This window comes from Phyllopteryx taeniolatus, chromosome 3 (assembly GCF_024500385.1).
Source record: "Phyllopteryx taeniolatus isolate TA_2022b chromosome 3, UOR_Ptae_1.2, whole genome shotgun sequence".
In the NCBI taxonomy this organism is placed as follows: Eukaryota; Metazoa; Chordata; class Actinopteri; order Syngnathiformes; family Syngnathidae; genus Phyllopteryx; species Phyllopteryx taeniolatus.
In genome coordinates this window covers 22,463,557-22,481,726 of record NC_084504.1, presented here as the reverse complement: position 1 = coordinate 22,481,726, position 18,170 = coordinate 22,463,557, and the positions used below count along the sequence as shown (strand labels likewise).

At 43.9% G+C, this 18,170-nt stretch overlaps 2 protein-coding genes across 4 annotated transcripts; both read left to right on the top strand.

Annotated features, from left to right (window-relative positions):
• The first annotated feature begins 334 nt into the window (after positions 1–334).
• Positions 335–14,672, top strand: LOC133475178 (UDP-glucuronosyltransferase 3A1-like). 3 transcript variants are annotated; one of them, XM_061767653.1, is made up of 12 exons: positions 335–474; positions 759–860; positions 2,461–2,562; positions 2,631–2,751; positions 2,853–3,016; positions 3,102–3,266; positions 4,150–4,358; positions 5,078–5,223; positions 5,336–5,421; positions 6,825–7,044; positions 7,170–7,367; positions 9,100–14,672. In XM_061767653.1, exons 2-12 carry the CDS (start codon positions 779–781, stop codon positions 9,302–9,304), a joined length of 1,698 nt encoding a protein of 565 aa, XP_061623637.1. In that variant the 5' UTR covers positions 335–474; positions 759–778; the 3' UTR covers positions 9,305–14,672. The 3 variants fall into 3 exon arrangements, with proteins under 3 accessions (XP_061623637.1, XP_061623638.1, XP_061623639.1); XM_061767654.1 differs by having other exon boundaries at positions 395–531; XM_061767655.1 differs by lacking the exon at positions 335–474 and having other exon boundaries at positions 728–860; positions 3,102–3,262; positions 4,179–4,358.
• A 425-nt stretch (positions 14,673–15,097) lies between these two features.
• Positions 15,098–18,043, top strand: pdxp (pyridoxal (pyridoxine, vitamin B6) phosphatase). Its single transcript, XM_061767666.1, has 2 exons — positions 15,098–15,888; positions 16,740–18,043. Exons 1-2 carry the CDS (start codon positions 15,306–15,308, stop codon positions 17,084–17,086), a joined length of 930 nt encoding a protein of 309 aa, XP_061623650.1. The 5' UTR covers positions 15,098–15,305; the 3' UTR covers positions 17,087–18,043.
• The last annotated feature ends 127 nt before the right edge of the window (positions 18,044–18,170 follow it).

Sequence of the window (18,170 nt, the reverse complement as noted above, 5' to 3'; positions counted from 1 at the left end):
GTCAAGCCTCACTTGCCAGCAGCGACCTTCCGGAGCACCCGCAACCCTATTGTAGCTCATTTAGCAGGGATGCGCTGTCCTACCTACTGCTGCGCTCCTTCCAATAAATCCAGTAATCAGCAAAACAAAAATTTCTTTAATGCAGTAAGATAATATTACCCAACAAATTACATTTAGACAAAATTAAAGTCTAGGTGAAGTCACTTAATACTGAATTATAAATGTGTTGCCTTCAGTTAACGTTCCCATTTGTCCAGTTTGATCGAAGAAGTGCTTTGGGGGACCGTGAGCCCCCCTTTTATTGCCGCCCCTCCTCCTGGTCCCTCCCTTTCATTAACACTGCAGGTCCAATGCTGGTAGACATGTGAGTGTCTGACTTTTAGAAAAACAGAGGGGCTAATGTGTTATGTGGACAGAACCACGCACGCAGACTGGCATGCAGGCTCCTGAATGAAAAAGGATCAGCGCCTTAAGGTCGGAACTTTTCCATTAATCTACATTGACAGCCAAGCAAAGTGACACTCAGACATTGTAGGTGCCTTCTCCCTTTCATCAGCTTGACTCTGAATGTAATATTCTCTCTTTTTTTCTACTCAACTCAGTTTTTGTGCGTGGGAATGTTTTCCCATTATACTTCTACCTGCTAAAGTCAACAATTATAAATTTATTGTGAGTTTTAAAAGGCAGACACTTGCGCAAGACCACTTTCATTAGTTTATTTTTGAACTGGAAGACTATTTACGGGACTTTGGCTGCAGATCAGGGTGGCACCAACAACATGGGGCTTGTGGTTTGGATGTGCTGGCTGCTGGCTCTCCCACTGCTCCAGTCTGCCAAGATCCTGACTGTCTGCCTAATTGGTGAGTAGGGGAGCAGTCATTGTCATGCTTCACCCCCCTCATTTTTTTTCTTAACTAGCCGTCAAAAGAACAGAGGAAAAATGACACAGGAAATTATATAATTATAGAAAGAGAAGATGTATTTTTCTATGTAATGAATAAGTACTATCTAAAAACTAAATAATTATGTTGTGCGCGTCGAACTGACCCATTTAACAGTAAAAATTAAGGGGGGGGAAAAGTAAAAAAAAAAAAAAATAGTAAAAGTTCTAAATTAAAAAAGTAAAAGTTAATTGCCTTGTTCTTTTCTTCGTTTTTAATCATGCTTAATATTTTTTTTAATTTACTGCACATGGTATAAATATATTGACCTAGCAGTGACACAAAGGGCTAAAAAGGTGGGCAAAAATGTCAAATTTATACATTATTTAATTTTACAACTATTATATGGGCGGCACGGTGCACGACTGGTTAGAGCGTCAGCCTCACAGTTCTGAGGACCAGGGTTCAATCCCCGGCCCCGCCTGTGTGGAGTTTGCATGTTCTCCCCGTGCCAGCGTGGGTTTTCTCCGGGCACTCCTGTTTCCTCCCACATCCCAAAAACATGCATGAATTGGACACTCTAAATTGCCCGTAGGTGTGAATGTGAGTGCGAGTGGTTGTTTGTTTGTATGTGCCCTGCGATTGGCTGGCAACAAGTTCAGGGTGTACTCCGCCTCCTGCCCAATGATAGCTGGGATAGGCTCCAGCACGCCCGCGACCCTTCTGAGGAGAAGCGGCTCAGAAAATGGATGGATGAACTATTTTATGGTCACCTCTTGTCACACATCCCCACACTATTCCACGCTAATTTAACACAATATATTGAATGAATAGTTTTTATGTATAAACATGCAGTGGGTCACATTGTTCCCATTGGCATTTTGGGCGGACCAAAGAAACACAACGTAACAGGGGGGGTTAATAGGTTTGAACTGCACATCTAATAGAATCCGATACAATAAGTATTGTGTCAAATTGTGCCTTTTATGAAGATAATAATCAACTGCACTGCGTCATTCTTAGCGCTGTTCATTTAATACCAAAATACCTTTAATTATGTTATTATCTATGTAAACACACTGATCAGGTTAATGATTTGAACAATAATTAACAATTTAACAAGGTAGGAAACCGATAAATATCAACATGCTACACTTCAATTTCTTAGTGGTATAGTTTGGAATACTATATGTAGTTATAATTTTATTACGTTTAGTACATATTTATTTGCAGGTTGATTGAAGACTTTAAATTGCCCGTAGGTGTGAATGTGAGTGTGAATGGTTGTTTGTTTCTCTGTGCCCTGCGATTGGCTGGCGACCAGTTCAGGGTGTATCCCGCCTCCCGCCCGAAGATAGCTGGGATAGGCTCCAGCATGCCCGCGACCCTAATGAGGATAGATCGGTTAAGAAAATGAATGGATGGATATATTTATTTGTTTATTAATTAGTATTATTGAGAATATTTCATATGCCTCTTTATTTGGATGTCATTTTGAGCAGTGCATGTGTACCGAACGAAGTGGCTCATGAGCGTAGCCCTACTAGCCCAGCAGTTGACAATGCCGTCTTTCCTGCAGGAGGAAGCCACTACTTGTTGTTTGACGAGATCTCCCATAACTTCCACCTGCACGGCCACGAGGTCCGCATGCTCCTGCAACTGGGCAACCCTCTTATTACAGGTATTGTTCCAGAATGTCGGCAACATTCTTCTGAATTATCCTTTTTAATATAAAATTATGTCTGTCAGGTTTGTCCTATGCTAGTCGCAATGGGAGCTACCAGACCACCACTTGGTCCCTAGGAGAAGATTACATTAAACAATACAACGGCTGGTTCTTGGAGCAGCAAGCACAGTTTTTACTGGGACGGTACTTTTGAAAGCCTTTTTACGTTGGTTTTGTGAGTGGTAGACATGACCACTTGTACAGCACTGCTATGTTTTGGAGTCAGACTTATTTTCTTCCAATAGGGACAGCTTTAATGGCTTTTTGAACTTCATGGGCCACCTTTCCTATCAGTGTGACAAGCTCTTAGGAGACAGCGATCAAATAACGTTCCTCCAGAGTGAGCAATATGACATCGCTATCCTGGATGCTTTTAACCCCTGCTCCTTCATCATAGCACACAAACTTGGTACTTGGATCATTGTGCTTCTCAATTAAAACTAGACGGTAGATACTTGGAAACCTTCATTCCGCATCCGTTTGACCTCCTACAGGTGTCCCCTACATAGCCTTCTATCCCGGGCCTCTGAACGGACCGCTGGCCATAGCCATCCCGTCCTCCATCTCCTCAGTGCCAGCTTTCAGCTCCCAGTTGTCTGACCGTATGGACCTCTGGGGTCGTGCGAAGAACTTCATCTACTCTCTCCTGGGTGCTGTAGGTAAAGATACAATTTGTTAACTGTATTAACTGCATGGCTTCATTATATTAGAGTGGAACCCTAAATGTCTAACACATTACGTTGCAGTATATTGGTCATCTGAAATGAAAATTCAATTGATACGTTACGGAGTCAAATTATTGACCTCATGAAATCTTTATCAATTGTACAGACAATGTTTTAAGAGGATATATAACATAACATTTGGTTTTTGATTAGTTGTATACAAATAGCCGGTCACATTTGCATTAAACGGGATTAACCATTCAAAATAGGCTAATTTCAGCAAGACAAGAAAATTGTGATTTAATTCTTGATTCAATGGGGTATTTTGAATAAGGCATGAATATATGTCTTATTTAAAATAACATTTTTAAATTCTTGATGGCAGAGTGGACTAGTGGTTAGCACATCCACTTCACAATTCTCAGGTTGAAGAGGATAAGTGCTATAGATGGATACAGTAGATGTTACTGCCATACAATGTGTAAAAAAAAAACAAAAAACTACTGTACTATTTACTGTACTATTTTACTTGAAAGTTGCATGACGGATACATCTCACCTTTTTACTGTCAAACAATTTGAAAAAGATGTTTACCACAAATGTAACCCCCCCCCCCCCCCCCCCCCCCCCCAAAAAAATGACAAGAGTATATCAAGTGACAACATGTATAGCTAGTCGTCAGCTTGCTAGCAGCTAATATTAGCTGTTGACGCCACGCCATGATTTCGGCTCATCTGGAGTATGTGGATATCAACAGTACTGTACAAACTTTGGGGCATTTTAATTTTCAAGTTTCCATTGCACGTTCTTAACATTCTCATAGAAGACTGTAACTGTTCCGACAATGTCCTTACATTTCCCACCTTTTTGTGGAAAGGCCAGCAAATTGTTTGGTCCATATTCAAGGACGTAGCTGAGCGCCACCTCAACTCGGGATCCCCCCCGGGTGGGCTGGACGAGTTCCTCCAGAAGGCTGAACTCTGGGCCTTCAACACAGATTTTTCCTTGGAGTTCCCCCAGCCTCTCTTGCCTTCCACCGTGTTGATCGGGGGTCTCCTCAATAAACCTGCTGAGCCTCTGGATCAGGTCAGTGCTCTTGATAACAATACATTGACTAACAGACTCCTGTAGATGGTGGCATTGTATCGGCTTTAGATTTGAGATCAGCGCAGCTTTTAAGTAGAAGATAAAGATTAGAGGGTGAATCTGGGCTTGTCACATCGATTATAAGGGAGAGAAATGCCAACACGCTGGAAGTCAGACAAGTTTAGGCCCCTCACACTCGAACAGGGCATGCAAATATGGGATAGAAAATATGTGTCGCAGTAGGTCGCCGAAAATGTGTGTTGCGATCGTGAGAAAAGATGACGCAGTTCATGGAATAAATAGCGAACACCTAGCCAATAGCCAATGACGTTCAACTCGAGTCATGTGGTGAGTCAGCATCAATCACGGCGCATTTCTTGTATATCTGTAAATAAATTATTATTTTGCCATCAAAAGCCCTTTCTCAAGTCTTTTTTGTGTATTTTTATAGTTTGATTACTAAAGAACAGAAAAAGCTAGAAACAAACTTGGGGATGAAGGCTGGCTCACGTGTATGAGATGGCTGGCCCCTAAAATGGCTTTAGAAAAATGCTGTATAAATTGTGCTATAATTTTTTATCCTTATAAATTTATTTTGACAAAAGCATGTCACAGTCATCTTATCAATATGACAGGGAACTGTTTTAAATTATGAAAAAAAATGTATAATAGGTATCTATTAACATGGTCAAACCAGGTCTATCCGCTGTATCCTTCAGGATCTTGACTTGTGGATCTCCAGTTTTGGAGAGTCAGGTTTCATCGTTGTGACCATGGGATCGATGGTCTCTTCTGTTTCTGTAGACCGGCTTCTGGTAGAGCTGGTAGATGGCTTCTCTGTAATTCCCCAAGGCGTGATCTGGAGGTAGAAGCATATCCATGTGTGTGTGTGTGTGTGTGTGTGTGTGTGTATGTGTGTAGTGTACAGTCATACAAAAAGTTTTTTTTTTTATCTTGATGTTTCTTTTTGCTTTCAGGTACAACCACGAGCGTTGGCCGCCTCACCTGAGTAAACCTTCCAATGTCCTACTTGTGGACTGGCTGCCTCTCAATGACTTGCTTGGTGACTATCCACATTATTGTACAATAAATAACACTTCATTGGATTAGTACAAGGCGGCACGGTGGACGACTGGTTAGAGCGTCTGCCTCACAGTTCTGAGGCTGGGGTTCAATCCCCGGCCCCGCCTGGGTGGAGTTTGCATGTTCTCCCCGTGCCTGCGTGGGTTTTCTCCGGGCACTCCGGTTTCCTCCCACATCCCAAAAACATGCGTGGTAGGTTAATTGACACTCTAAATTGCCCGTAGGTGTGAATGTGAGTGCCAATGGTTGTTTGTTTATATGTGCCCTGTGATTAGCTGGCAACCAGTTCAGGGTGTACCCCGCCTCCTGCCCAATGATAGCTGGGATAGGGTCCAGCACTCCCGCAACCCTTGTGAGGATAAGCGGCTCAGAAAATGGATGGATGGATTAGTACATAGGCGTAGTCACTTGTGATGGACACTGTGACTGGTGTAAAACTGCATCACATTGAGTTTACTTGTGAAATTAATACCGCTGTAGCTGTGTCAGTCAAAACTGAGCCAACAAAGTGTCCCCGCTGACTCACATTCCCATCTATGGGAAGTTTAGAGTCTTCAATTAACCTACCATGCATGTTTTTTTTGGAATGTGGGAGGAAACCGGAGTACCCAGAGAAAACCCACGCAGGCACGGGGAGAACGTGCAAACTCCACACAGGCGAGGCTGAATTTGAACCCGGGCCCTCAGAACTTTGAGGCAAATGTGCTAACCAGTCATGCACTGTGCCGCCAACATAGGTTATATTAGATATAAGATGTAAAATACCTGCTCAAGTCAACTAAACAACAGTATCTGTGTCATAAATTAGGTTTTAAAATGATATCACGTAAAAAATTACCATATGTAAAAGTAATAGAAAATAAAACAACTGATATCGTGAGGGGATTCCATTGGGTATGAATGTAAAAATATTTTTGTATAAAATTTCACCAATAGATACAAAAATGACAGCACTGTGATGGTGTGGTTAGCACATTCGCTTCACAGTACTGAGGTTGGGGCTTCAGTTTCCTGTGTGGAGTTTGTATGTTCTCCTCGTTCTTCTGTGGGTTTTCTGTAGGTACACCAGTTTCCCATATTCCAAAAATATGAATGTTAGGTTCACTGAAGACTCAAATTGTACATCGGTGTGAATGGGAGTGTGGATGTTTATCTATATTTACCTTGTGATTGGCTGGCGACCAGTCCAGCGTGTACCCCTCAGTAGACTGAGCTAGTGTACCTAATGAAGTGTCTGGTGACTGTAATATATACAGTATGGGTATAAAACAAACATGTTTGGGTTTGTTGAAGTGCTCTATAAATGTAATTCATTACTATTATTTGAATTATTATCTTAAATCATCTTTTTTCCACCAATCAAATACTTCCATTTCTTCCAAGGACACAAAAAGGTGCGCCTCTTCATCACCCACGGAGGTCAGAACAGTCTTCTTCAGGCAGTGTATCACGGCGTCCCCGTGCTGGGCATCCCACTGTTTGGAGATCAGTTTGACAACGTGGTGAGGGCTGAAGCAAAGGGCTTGGGCCTCGCCATCAGCCCCACGCGGATCACTGGCGAGCTGCTTAGCGCCACCATCCAAACTGTCATACAGGACGTCAGGTGTGTGCGTGGGATTCGCTTCATTTGTAATGTGTGTAGAACAGCTGTGGGCAAACAACACCCAAATACAAAGTGGTGATATCGCTACCATCTATTCTTCCCGTGATTCTTCCCCCTCTTTCTAGGTTCAAGTCGGCAGCTTTGTCCCTCAGCCGCATCCATAGATCGCAGCCCATGCCCCCCGCACTTCGACTTGTGCGATGGGTGGAGCACATCCTGCACAGCGGAGGGGGAGCTCACCTGAGGCTGGCCTCGCTGCAGCAGCCGTGGTACCAGAGATGCCTGCTGGACCTGCTTCTCCTCGTCCTGATGGGCCTTGCCGGGTCAGTCCTTCTCTGCTGGATTTTCTGCAAGAGCAAGACGAGCAAAGGTGACAGCAAGAAAATACAATAGGAGCACTATTGTGTTGTCTTGGTGAAGCCTGAGTTAAGCGCCTTGCTCAAGGGAATTGAACCCAGGGCCTTTTGATCACAAGCTGCATTCGTGACCACTTTTTCACAATTACCATCCTTACTGCAACCATAGGAGGGAATTTGTGTTCAAAGAAGACCAACATGTTGATGTAGAAGATCTTTCCATGACCAAAACTCCTGCAAGCACATTTTTCAATAAAATAATTCAAAGTCTCAGTAGAACATCTAAATTTCGACACAATTTGTTGTGGTTGACATTGTTTGGAATTGGAAACTATTTGTTACGCAGAGGCAATGTTTTAAGTAACATTTTGAAGGGTTCACAATTAAAAATATATACTTTTTTAATGCCTTGTTTACATATAGCTCTCTGTGTGGTGTCCCTGGCCATCCATCACATGTGAAACTAAACTATCAAATATTTAGTTATCTGCAGAGTTCTAGTAGGACACGCCCTGCTGCATCCAGGCAAGGAAAGAACTCTGACTTCAGTGTGGTGCCATTATTATGATTAGCATTACCTAATGTAACTCTAACCCTAACCATAACAAATTTGATTGTTTTTATTCTGTATACTGTAAATGTGATACAGTAGTAGTACAGTAGTGTACTAGTGTATATTGCCAAACGTATTCGCTCACCTGTCTTGACACACGTATGATTTTAAGTGATATCCCATTCTGAATACATATGATTTAATCATAATATTGGTCTACCCTTTGCACCTATAAAAGCTTCAACTCCTGTAGGAAGGCTTTCAAAAAAGTTTTGTTTTTACACATCCTTCCAGGGGCATATTTGTGAGGTCACACACTGATGTTGAAGACCTGGCTCAGTGTCCACTCAGATTCAACCTTGAGGTGTTTTATCGGGTTGACGACAGGATTCTGTGCAGGCCAGTCAAGTTCATCCATCACAAATTCTCTCATCCATATCTTTATGGACCTTGCTTTGTGCACTGCTGCACAGACATGTTGGAACAGGAAGGGGTAACCCGCAAACTGTTTGACTTTCCAAAATCCAGTTCCTTTCACTGGAGCTCAGGGGCTAATATTTTGGACATTTCCAACTTTATGGGAACAGTTTGGAGATGCCCCTCTCCTGTTCCAAAATTACTGCGCATCAGTGCACAAATCAAGGTTCATAAAGACATGGATGAGAGAGTTTATTGTGGATGAACTTGCCTGTCCGGCACAATCCTGACCTCAACCCTATAGAACACTTGGATGAATTAGAGCGGAGATTGAGAGCCAGGCCTTCTCATTCAACATCAGTGTGTAACCACACAAACGTGCTTCTGGAAAAATGGTAATCAGTTCCCACAAACACACTCCTATACCCTGTAGAAAGCCTTTCCAAAAGAGGTTAGATGATATAACTGCAGAGGGTGGAACAACGTCATATTAAACCCAATGGATTAAGACTGGGATTTCACTTAAATGATAGGTGAGCGAATACTTTAGGCAATGTAGTGTATTTGGAATATTCATCTCGTTTCCTCTGCGTAGCCTGCCCTTCCTGCATGGATGCAGTAGGGCTTCATTATTTCTCTTATTACTAATCGCTAAGTAATTTGGCAGATTGGAGATTAAATGCCATCCATCCATCCATTTTCTACCGCTTATCCGAGGTCGGTTCGCAGGGGCAGTAGCTTTAGCAGGGACGCCCAGACTTCCCTCTACCCAGCCACTTCATCCAGCTCTTCCGTGGGGGATCCCGACGTAGTCTCTCCAGCGTGTCCTGGGTCGTCCCCTGGGTCTCCTCCCGTTGGCATGTGCCCGGAACACCTCACCGGGAATCAGATACCCCAGCCACCTCATCGGAGTCCTCTCGATGTAGAGGAGTAGCGGCTCTACTCTGAGATCCTCCCGGATGACCGAGCTTCTCACCCTATCTCTAAGGGAGAGCCCGGACACGCTGCGGAGGAAACTCATTTCGGCCCCTTGTATCTGGGATCTTTTTCTTTCGGTCACGACCCACAGCTCGTGGCCATAGGTGAGGGTAGGAACGTAGATCGACCGGTAAATTGAGAGCTTCGCCTTTCGGCTTAGCCCCTTCTTTACCACAATGGACCGATACAAAGTCCGCATCACTGCAGACGCTGCACCGATCCGCCTGTCGATCTCCCGTTCCATTCTTCCCTCACTCGTGAACAAGACCCCAAGATACTTGAACTCCTCCACTTGGGGCAGGATCTCATCCCCGACCACTCGGCTGCGAACTGCTCCAGTGAGAGTTGAAGATCACGGCTTGATGAAGCCAACAAAAAAAAGTTTGGGCAAACTCCCATGCACCCTCGAGGACCCTGCCGACGGTGTAGAGCTGGTCAACTGTTCCACGGCCAGGACGAAAACCACACTGTTCCTCCTGGATCTGAGATTCTACTTCCCGACGGACCCTCCTCTCCAGCACCCCTAAATAGACCTTACCAGGGAGGCTGAGGAGTGTGATCCCCCTGTACTTTGAAAACACCCTGTAGTTGGACCACCACCCTAGTCTGCCAATCCAGAGGCACTGTCCCCGATGTCCACGCGATGTTGCAGAGGCGTGTCAACCAGGACATCCCCACAACATCCAGAGCCTTTAGGAACTCCGGGCGAATCTCATCCACCCCCGGGGCCTTGCCACCGAGGAGCTTTTTAACCACCTCTGTGATCTCAACGCCAGGGATAGGAGAGCCCGCCTCAGAGAACCCAGACTCTGCTTCCTCATGGGAAGGTGTATCGATGAAATGCTACAGTGGGAAAAAAAAAAAAAATCACATTCAGTGTCGCATGCTGTTGTGTTTTTTTAAGAGATACTGTAGATAGCTTTGACAAAACTTTTAATTAAGTATTTGTGTTTTGTTTCTTCCCACTACTGGACACAGACGTCTTTGTACAACACTGCCGCATTGTCCCACACCTCCATGCTGTTTTGACCTGACTGTGCTACAAGCAGGGGGGCATATTCAAACAGACTTATTGTGCCATTACCCACGTAAGCACACCAGTGCGTACTATTGTGTATGAGTGCACGTGAGTTTGGGGGGCGGCTAGCCTTGTGGCCTCTAGGGTCTTATTTTGGCACCCACACCTGCAGGCCTCAACTCTGACCCGCGCGGCCTCCTGCTTGTTGGCGCAGTCTGCTTCCCACTCCTACACGAGGCTCAGCAATGTTCACGGTCAGCGCTCACTCCGCAGTGGAGAGCAGAAAAGGTCTTGGAGGACCTCCCTCCTCCCCTTCCACTGCCCTTCTTCCCACCCCTTACATCTGTGTTGGGGGGAAAAGATAAATTAGCAAGCAAAGAAAAGACCAATTAGAACGGCATGTTCTCTCCCCCATTCAGCTGTCCAATCCTTCATGCCATCTCTTCCTTTCATTTGTCTGGCAGTTGTAGGTGCCAGTATGTCTTCCTCTGCCTCGCACGCAATCCCAAGTGGGCAGGGCGAAGCGGGACCAAGCATAATATAACAGCAAGTGAGGGGACAGATAATAATGGCGAAGGAGAAAAAACACAAAAGATGAAGAAGGCGCTGAAGCAGAAGAGGAATGGAAGCAAACAAGTTAGACGAGAGGAGGGGAAGAATCTGACGAGCAGTTGGCATGAAATGTTAAAAAAGGAAAACAGTACAATTCGGTGTGAAACAACACATTCACACGTCTATAATCAGGTACTTTACAGAGGCAGTAAAATCAGTGTGGTTATGTGCAGTGTTTCATTGCCTGCATTACAACACAGCTAATAATTTAATCGTGGGATTAACACTCCTCGTTCATTTTAAGTCTCAGTTAAGTGAAAATACATGTCTTCTAAATTTGACACACAAGAGAGAGAAGTATTGTTAATAGCAGTGCAACAATTAGTCGACTAATTCAATATCAAATTAATCGATTAATCGGTTTGAGGCATTTTTTTACTTAATGTTTTCCAAATCCTCTGATTTCAGCCTCTCAACAGTAAATATTCTCAGATTTCTGTAGTCCTCCATGAAAGAAGACGGATTATCTTTGTGTTCAATCAAAATCATCTGTTTTGATTTTGGAAAGCAATGATCAACATTTTCCATATTTTCTGACATATTATGGACCAAACCAGTAACTGAATCAAAATAATTTATGGAAAAAAGTGTCAGTTTATTGTATTACCAAATTAATTGTAATTGACGTGCATTTGAACTTGAAACAGTCTCAGACTTGTACATCAAACTCAGAATCAGATTCATCTTTATTTGCCAAGTATGTCAAAAACACAAGGAATTTGTCTCCGATAGTTGGAGTCGCTCTTGTACGACATTCATTCATTCATTCATTCATTCATTTTCCGTACCGCTTATCCTCACTAGGGTCGCGGGCGTGCTGGAGCCTATCCCAGCTATCTTCGGGTGAGAGGCGGGGTACACCCTGAACTGGTCGCCAGCCAATCGCAGGGCACATAGAAACAAACAACTATTCGCACTCATTCACACCTAAGGGCAACTTACTGTCTTCAATTAACCTACAATGCATGTTTTAGGAATGTGGGAGGAAACCGGAGTACCCGGAGAAAGCCCACGCATGGCACTGGGAGAACATGCAAACTCCACACAGGCGAGGCCGGATTTGAACCCGGGTCCTCAGAACTGTGAGTCAGATATGCTAACCAGTTGGTCACCGTGCCGCCTCTAGTAAGACAGTAGACAGCCATTTTAATACTTTTGAGACATCAAAACACACTACGGAGAATCACTGAACAATGAGAGGTTACCGGTAATGTGGTAATGCTGATACAATTACAGTTGTGCAAATGACACAGTCCTCTACCAATTTAATGGCAAGAGGGAAGAAGCTGTTGGAATGTGTGCTACCGGTAGTTTTAGTTTGCATTGTTCGATAGCGCGTACCTGAGGGAAGGAGCTAGAAGAGGTGGTGACCAGGATGTGGAGGGTCCAAGAAGATTTTGCATTCTCTTGTTTTAGTTCTGGGAGCGTGCAAGTCCTTCAGGGTGGGTAAGGAGGTACTGACAATTTTCTCGGCAGTCCTGATTGGTCGTTGCAGTCGGAGTTTGTGGCCTTTTTTGTGGCAGTACCAAACCAGACTGTGATGGATGAACACAGGACTCAGGACTGATTAAATGACTGCTGTGTATAACTGCCTCAATAGCTCCTGTGGCAGGCCCTGCTTCCTCAGAAGCCGCAGGAAGCACATCCTCTCCTGTGCCTTTTTGAGGATGGAGTTGATGTTGGTCTCCCACTTCAGGTCCTGAGAGACTGTAATTCCCATCACTCTCTTTTGTATGATACTGCTCAATTGTTGTAGTTTTTTTTGTTTGTTTCTGTTAGTTCGCGAGCAACTGTTGTTGATCCATGGAAAGCCCTGTGATGGCCTGTTGGGCTATATTTCAGCCACTGGAGGCTATAAGTGGCTATATTTTCACAGGTCAAACATGTAGGGACGTGTAGGCATAAAAAAGTTGCTAAACGAAGTATCATCCATTTTTCAGCGAGGAGTGGTTTCACAAATTCAGCAGACACGCCCACAGTGTTTAACTTAAGAGACAACTTGTTTTTTCAATATCATATGAAAGAGAGTGATGTAATCAAACTTTTGACAGGCAGTGAGCTTGTCTGCCGTGTCACCTCCTCACTTGGGAATTTAAAAAAAAAAAATGACACCAAGCCATTCTGTATATTGTTGCATCCAGGGAAGATGCCTTTTTGAGGCGTAGGCATAGCTAGCTAGCTAACTACACGCTGTAGCGGTAGAAATGGGTGAAGTAATAATAACTAAGGGACTTGCAACTGTGCCGGATAACCACTGATGTAAGCGAGTGATGTAAACGCTCAAGCCAGACTCCAAAGTGCATCACTGGCCACTGTTTTATCGATGCTCCAAAAAATCTGGACAACTGAAATGATGAAAAACTGTTTAAAGCTATACCTCCACAATTGATGACTACATAGTTTTCAGTCTTTGCACACTTTCAGCAATTATCTTCAAACACATATAATGTATTTAGAAGCAAATCTCTGAAGTCACTTTACAGGGTCCCCAATCATCATGTCTACTGTGCAAATCACTAAGTTACCAACCCTAATACTGATAAATTTCGACAGTGGAACATCTCAAAAGTGGTACAATTTATAGAGTTTTATAGAGAATTTTCTGGTGGGGTTGGGGGGGAATGTCTTCGAACATTGAAACATGGGAGTTCAAAGCATCACCATTTGTGATGCCGTGACTCTTGGGAGACTTGACCTCAGTGTGCGTCTAAAGCAGTGATTCCCAATCACTATGTCACGGCACATTAGTGTGTTGTTTAGAAAGAAATATATATATATTATGTATTATAAAGTAAATATTTATGGCAAATTATGTTTTTGTTCCTCTATCTATGCCAGTGACATATAGTGCCAGGCAGAACAATTAAAAAATAATTCCAATAAGATGTCATATGGAACAGTTAACCTGTGTAGCCACCTGTTGCCATTTTTACAACAGAATAGGGATAGATTTCACACTGGGTAAGGACATATGTGAGCAAATTGAGCTGAAATAATAATGATTATTCGGAGCAAACGTTATTTAGCTGCAATCTGGACGCAGAGGGGTGAAACACTACATCAAAGCCAAATGGTAAATGGAGCCGTTTTTGTTGTTGTTGGTTCCCCCCCCCCCCCCCCCCCGATGAACGGATTGGTGTTAGCTTTACTTCTGATGAGCTGCACTCCATGAAAACTTAAAAAAACAAAACAAGCAGTAGTGTATATTTAACTAACCAACTAGTGTATATTTAACTAACCATTGAAGTGGAATTAGCACTCATTGATTTATGGATTTTGTTTGACTTTGGAGGCTCTGCTGTATTTACGTCATAAAGCATTCATAATAAAACAATTACAGAATGCAAATAACAAATAATGTTAATGCAGAGACACTGTATATATGTATTCTTCCCGATATTTACCGTTCTATACGGTTTGTTACTTCCAAAGTGTTTTTCACTTTCCCACTAAGAGACATGCTCTTTCCAGCCTTTCGGATCAAGAATAGGCAAGATCGATCCATTTTATTTTTTTAAATGAAAAAACGTGACATGATTTACTTACAATGTTTAAGAGTCAGGTTCTGGTTTGTAAAGAGTCCTCAATGAAGTCAATGTGGACGTTTTTGACATGCACGGGGAGAACATGCAAAACTACACACAGGAAGGTTTGAGCTGAGATTTGAACTCAGAATCTTAGAACATTAAGGCAGACGTGCTAACCACTAGGGGGCCCGTTTTACTCTGAAAAAGAAATTCCAATCCTCAAATGGAGGGGTATTGGGCCATCTAGCAGTCTACAGTGTGTACTTCAGAAAAATGACACGAAAGCAAATGCAGGAAAATGTAATTGTACAGATACAATACATTGAATGTACAAGACTCTGACGGACATGAATGCTGAAAGCTTCCATACTTTGAAAACACTGTACATCATGCAAGGACTTCCTTGCAAGAGGAAATGTTGTTCCAAATCTAAAAATGCTTAGGAAAGATGCCTCGAAGGGTTAGGTTAGGGCTAACCCTAACCCTCATTTATGCCAGCAAAGCAGACCACCAACTAAGTGCACTGTTTACTCCAGATGGATTTATTTCAAATTACGTTCTTGATTGGGCGAAGCTGCACTGCAACCCCATTGGTAGGAATTTGACCAGGTGGGCGTGGCCAGACGTCGAGCTTCCTTCCTGTCTGTGATGGTACGTAAATCGTGGTTAACCTCGCCAGTCGCCAAGGTCCTCTCGACAAATGATGAAAAATGATGTGAGAACGGCATACTTTCGGCTCCTAACAAGCACGGCGACGTGCTAGGAAGTGAAAGACGGAAGAGGCCGAGGACAACGCCGCCATGGCGGCCACCTGCCGGAAAATAGGCGGTGCGCAGATACGAGGTCTCCTGGAGGCGAAGGAGTTCTTCCTGTTCGACTGCGACGGGGTCCTGTGGCACGGCGAGAAGGCGGTGGCCGGCGCGGCGCAGGTGGTCAACTCGCTCACGAGGCAGGGCAAAAACGTCGTGTTCGTCACCAACAACTCGACCAGGCCGCGCGAGAAATACCTGCACAAGTTCTACCGGCTGGGCTTCACGGCCGTCGCGCTGGAGCACATCTTCAGCTCGTCCTACTGCTCGGCCCTCTACCTGCGGGACGTGGCCAAGCTCCGCGGCCAGGTGTTCGTCGTCGGCTGCGACGGGCTCCGGGACGAGCTCCGGGAGGCTGGGATCGCCTGCGTGGAGGAGGCGGACGAGCCGGACGCCACCATTTACGACTGCGCCCTGGCCGCGGACGTCAAGGCGGTTCTGGTGGGCCACGACGACAAACTGACTTTCCTCAAGCTGGCCAAGGCGTCGTGCTACCTGAAGGACCCAGACTGCTTGTTCCTGGCCACCGACAACGACCCCTGGCACCCGCTGTCGAGCGGAAGGATACTGCCAGGTACGACCGTGGTGCTCCGGGCATCGTCATTGCAATAGCTCATTAGAAACAACGACATAAAATTGTGTATAGTTAGAACCATCACGAGCGTAGCATTACAAACTTAAAGCTTGATTTGTGATTGTTAATTTGTCCCCTTACCTTTTGGTCCCTTCGGGCACTTATACAAACTTGTAATTCCTACACGTGTAAATCCCCTCAAATTAAAGTTGAAAGTTTGTAGGTAAAACAAATCTCGTTGGTTTCATCACAAATTGTGGTGGTGTTTAGAGCCAAAAAAAAGATGAGAATTGACTATGTCCCAGTATTTCTAGACCTTCCTGTTAATTACTTGGTCAAATGCAACCAGTCAGAACAAAGATTGCTTATTGCAACATAATTCACTCGTTTGACTTGAATACAAGTCTTTGAAATTTGTCACATGCTTGTCATTCTTTGAATCCGTGATATAATTCAGGATGCCAGCGCCTCCCCCGATAGCTTTCTAACACGCCTGTCAAGGCGTTGTTTAATTCTGGATGACAATGCCTGCATTGGGAAGGTCCACAGAAGCGTGAGTTTAGTCGTGTCTTTGTATTTGTCTTGTACAGCCACACACACACACACACACGTTGAAAAAGGCGTTGTCCAATTGAGACACTTGGAATTAAAATATTTCAAATAAAACGCACAAAACCAGTACCTTATTATAGGAACCTGATTTTGTTATACATATACAGTATCATAATGATTGTTTTGTTATACAGTATCATAAACATAAGGGGAATCCCAGATTCTCAGCTGACTCATTCAGAGAGCCAACGTTGGCAAGTTTCACCTTCATCCATCTCAGTGTTTGTCTTCCCCGGTAGGTTCCGGTTCCCTCATGGCAGCCCTGGAGGTGGCCTCGGGCCGCAAGGCTACGGTGATCGGCAAGCCGAGCCGCTTCATGTTCGAGTGCATCTCCAGCCAGTTCCCGGGCATGGACCCTGCACACTGCCTAATGGTGGGCGACCGCCTGGAGACCGACATGTTGTTCGGCTCCAACTGCGGCCTGGACACCATGCTCACCCTCACCGGGGTGTCACAGATGGAGGATGCCCACCAGTACGGGAATAGCGAGGTGTCGTCCGATCAGAACCTTGTGCCAGACTACGTGGTGGACACCATCGCTGACTTCTTGCCTGCGTTTGAGGAACTGGAAGAGCAGAGCAATTGACCAATGCAGCATTTCTATTTGCGGGGTATCGGGACAGCCGTGCCACGAATAGCGGGGGGAAAAAGTGCAAGAAACTGACATCCGACCACACAATTTTTTATAATTGGTTATAGTCATAGTTTAAAAAAATATACCACAAACTACAATTCCCCCAAAGTTTATCAATTTAAACTGATCTTACAACACTACTCTAAAAAAAAAAAAATGGCCTACAGTTTATTTGCTTTTGAAAAAAATTCACCCAAAGTGCATGTGTACATGCTCAGGCACTAAAGACTCCACAACAGCCCAGGTTAAAACTAGCTCCTCCCAGACATACAAAGTTTCTCTGTCAAGATTTTTCAGTTTAACATACTTCCTTGGACCAATTACTGTAAAATACTAGCCCCCTACATGGAGAAGAGAGTTTTGGCAGTAGCTTGTGGCATCTAGGGTTGTCTCAGAAAGGGCACAAAAATCTAGTTTTTTTTTTTCAAGCAAATGAGGGCTAGGTTGGAAAAAATGGGTGAATCCTCCAATAGTGAACTGCGAATGTGGGGGGGGGATTACTGTAATTTCAAGCATACCTCAGTGTTGTGGCCATTTGTGATTTGTCATTTTTATTGCACTTGTTCATGAGCTTAGCTCTGAATGAGAATTTTTTTTTTTTTTTTTTTTGCTTTTAGCAAAACCATCAAATGAACTTTTAATTTTAGACTGAAAGGACTAACCTCACAACTGCAAATTGTCTACAATCTGATCTTTTCTCCGTTATACAAGGTCAGTCACATGTGCCAATATTATAAATACTGTCTCTCCTCGTTTAGTTGCCACTATTTGAGGAATTCTTTCTAGCACACGCTGTTTATAAGCCTGTTACTTGGATGTGAATGATCATGTCACACTATAGTGAATATTCAGTGTTAGCATAGAGAGCATGTTGGCAACAATAAATAACCGCATTTATGCTAAATATAACGTTTTCTTGTTTTGTGTCTACATCACACACACCAGAAGATCACAACAGAATATTGCTTTAATGGCTTGGATGCAGCATTGGAACAAACACAAACTGACTCAGTGTTCAGTATGATAAATACAGGCC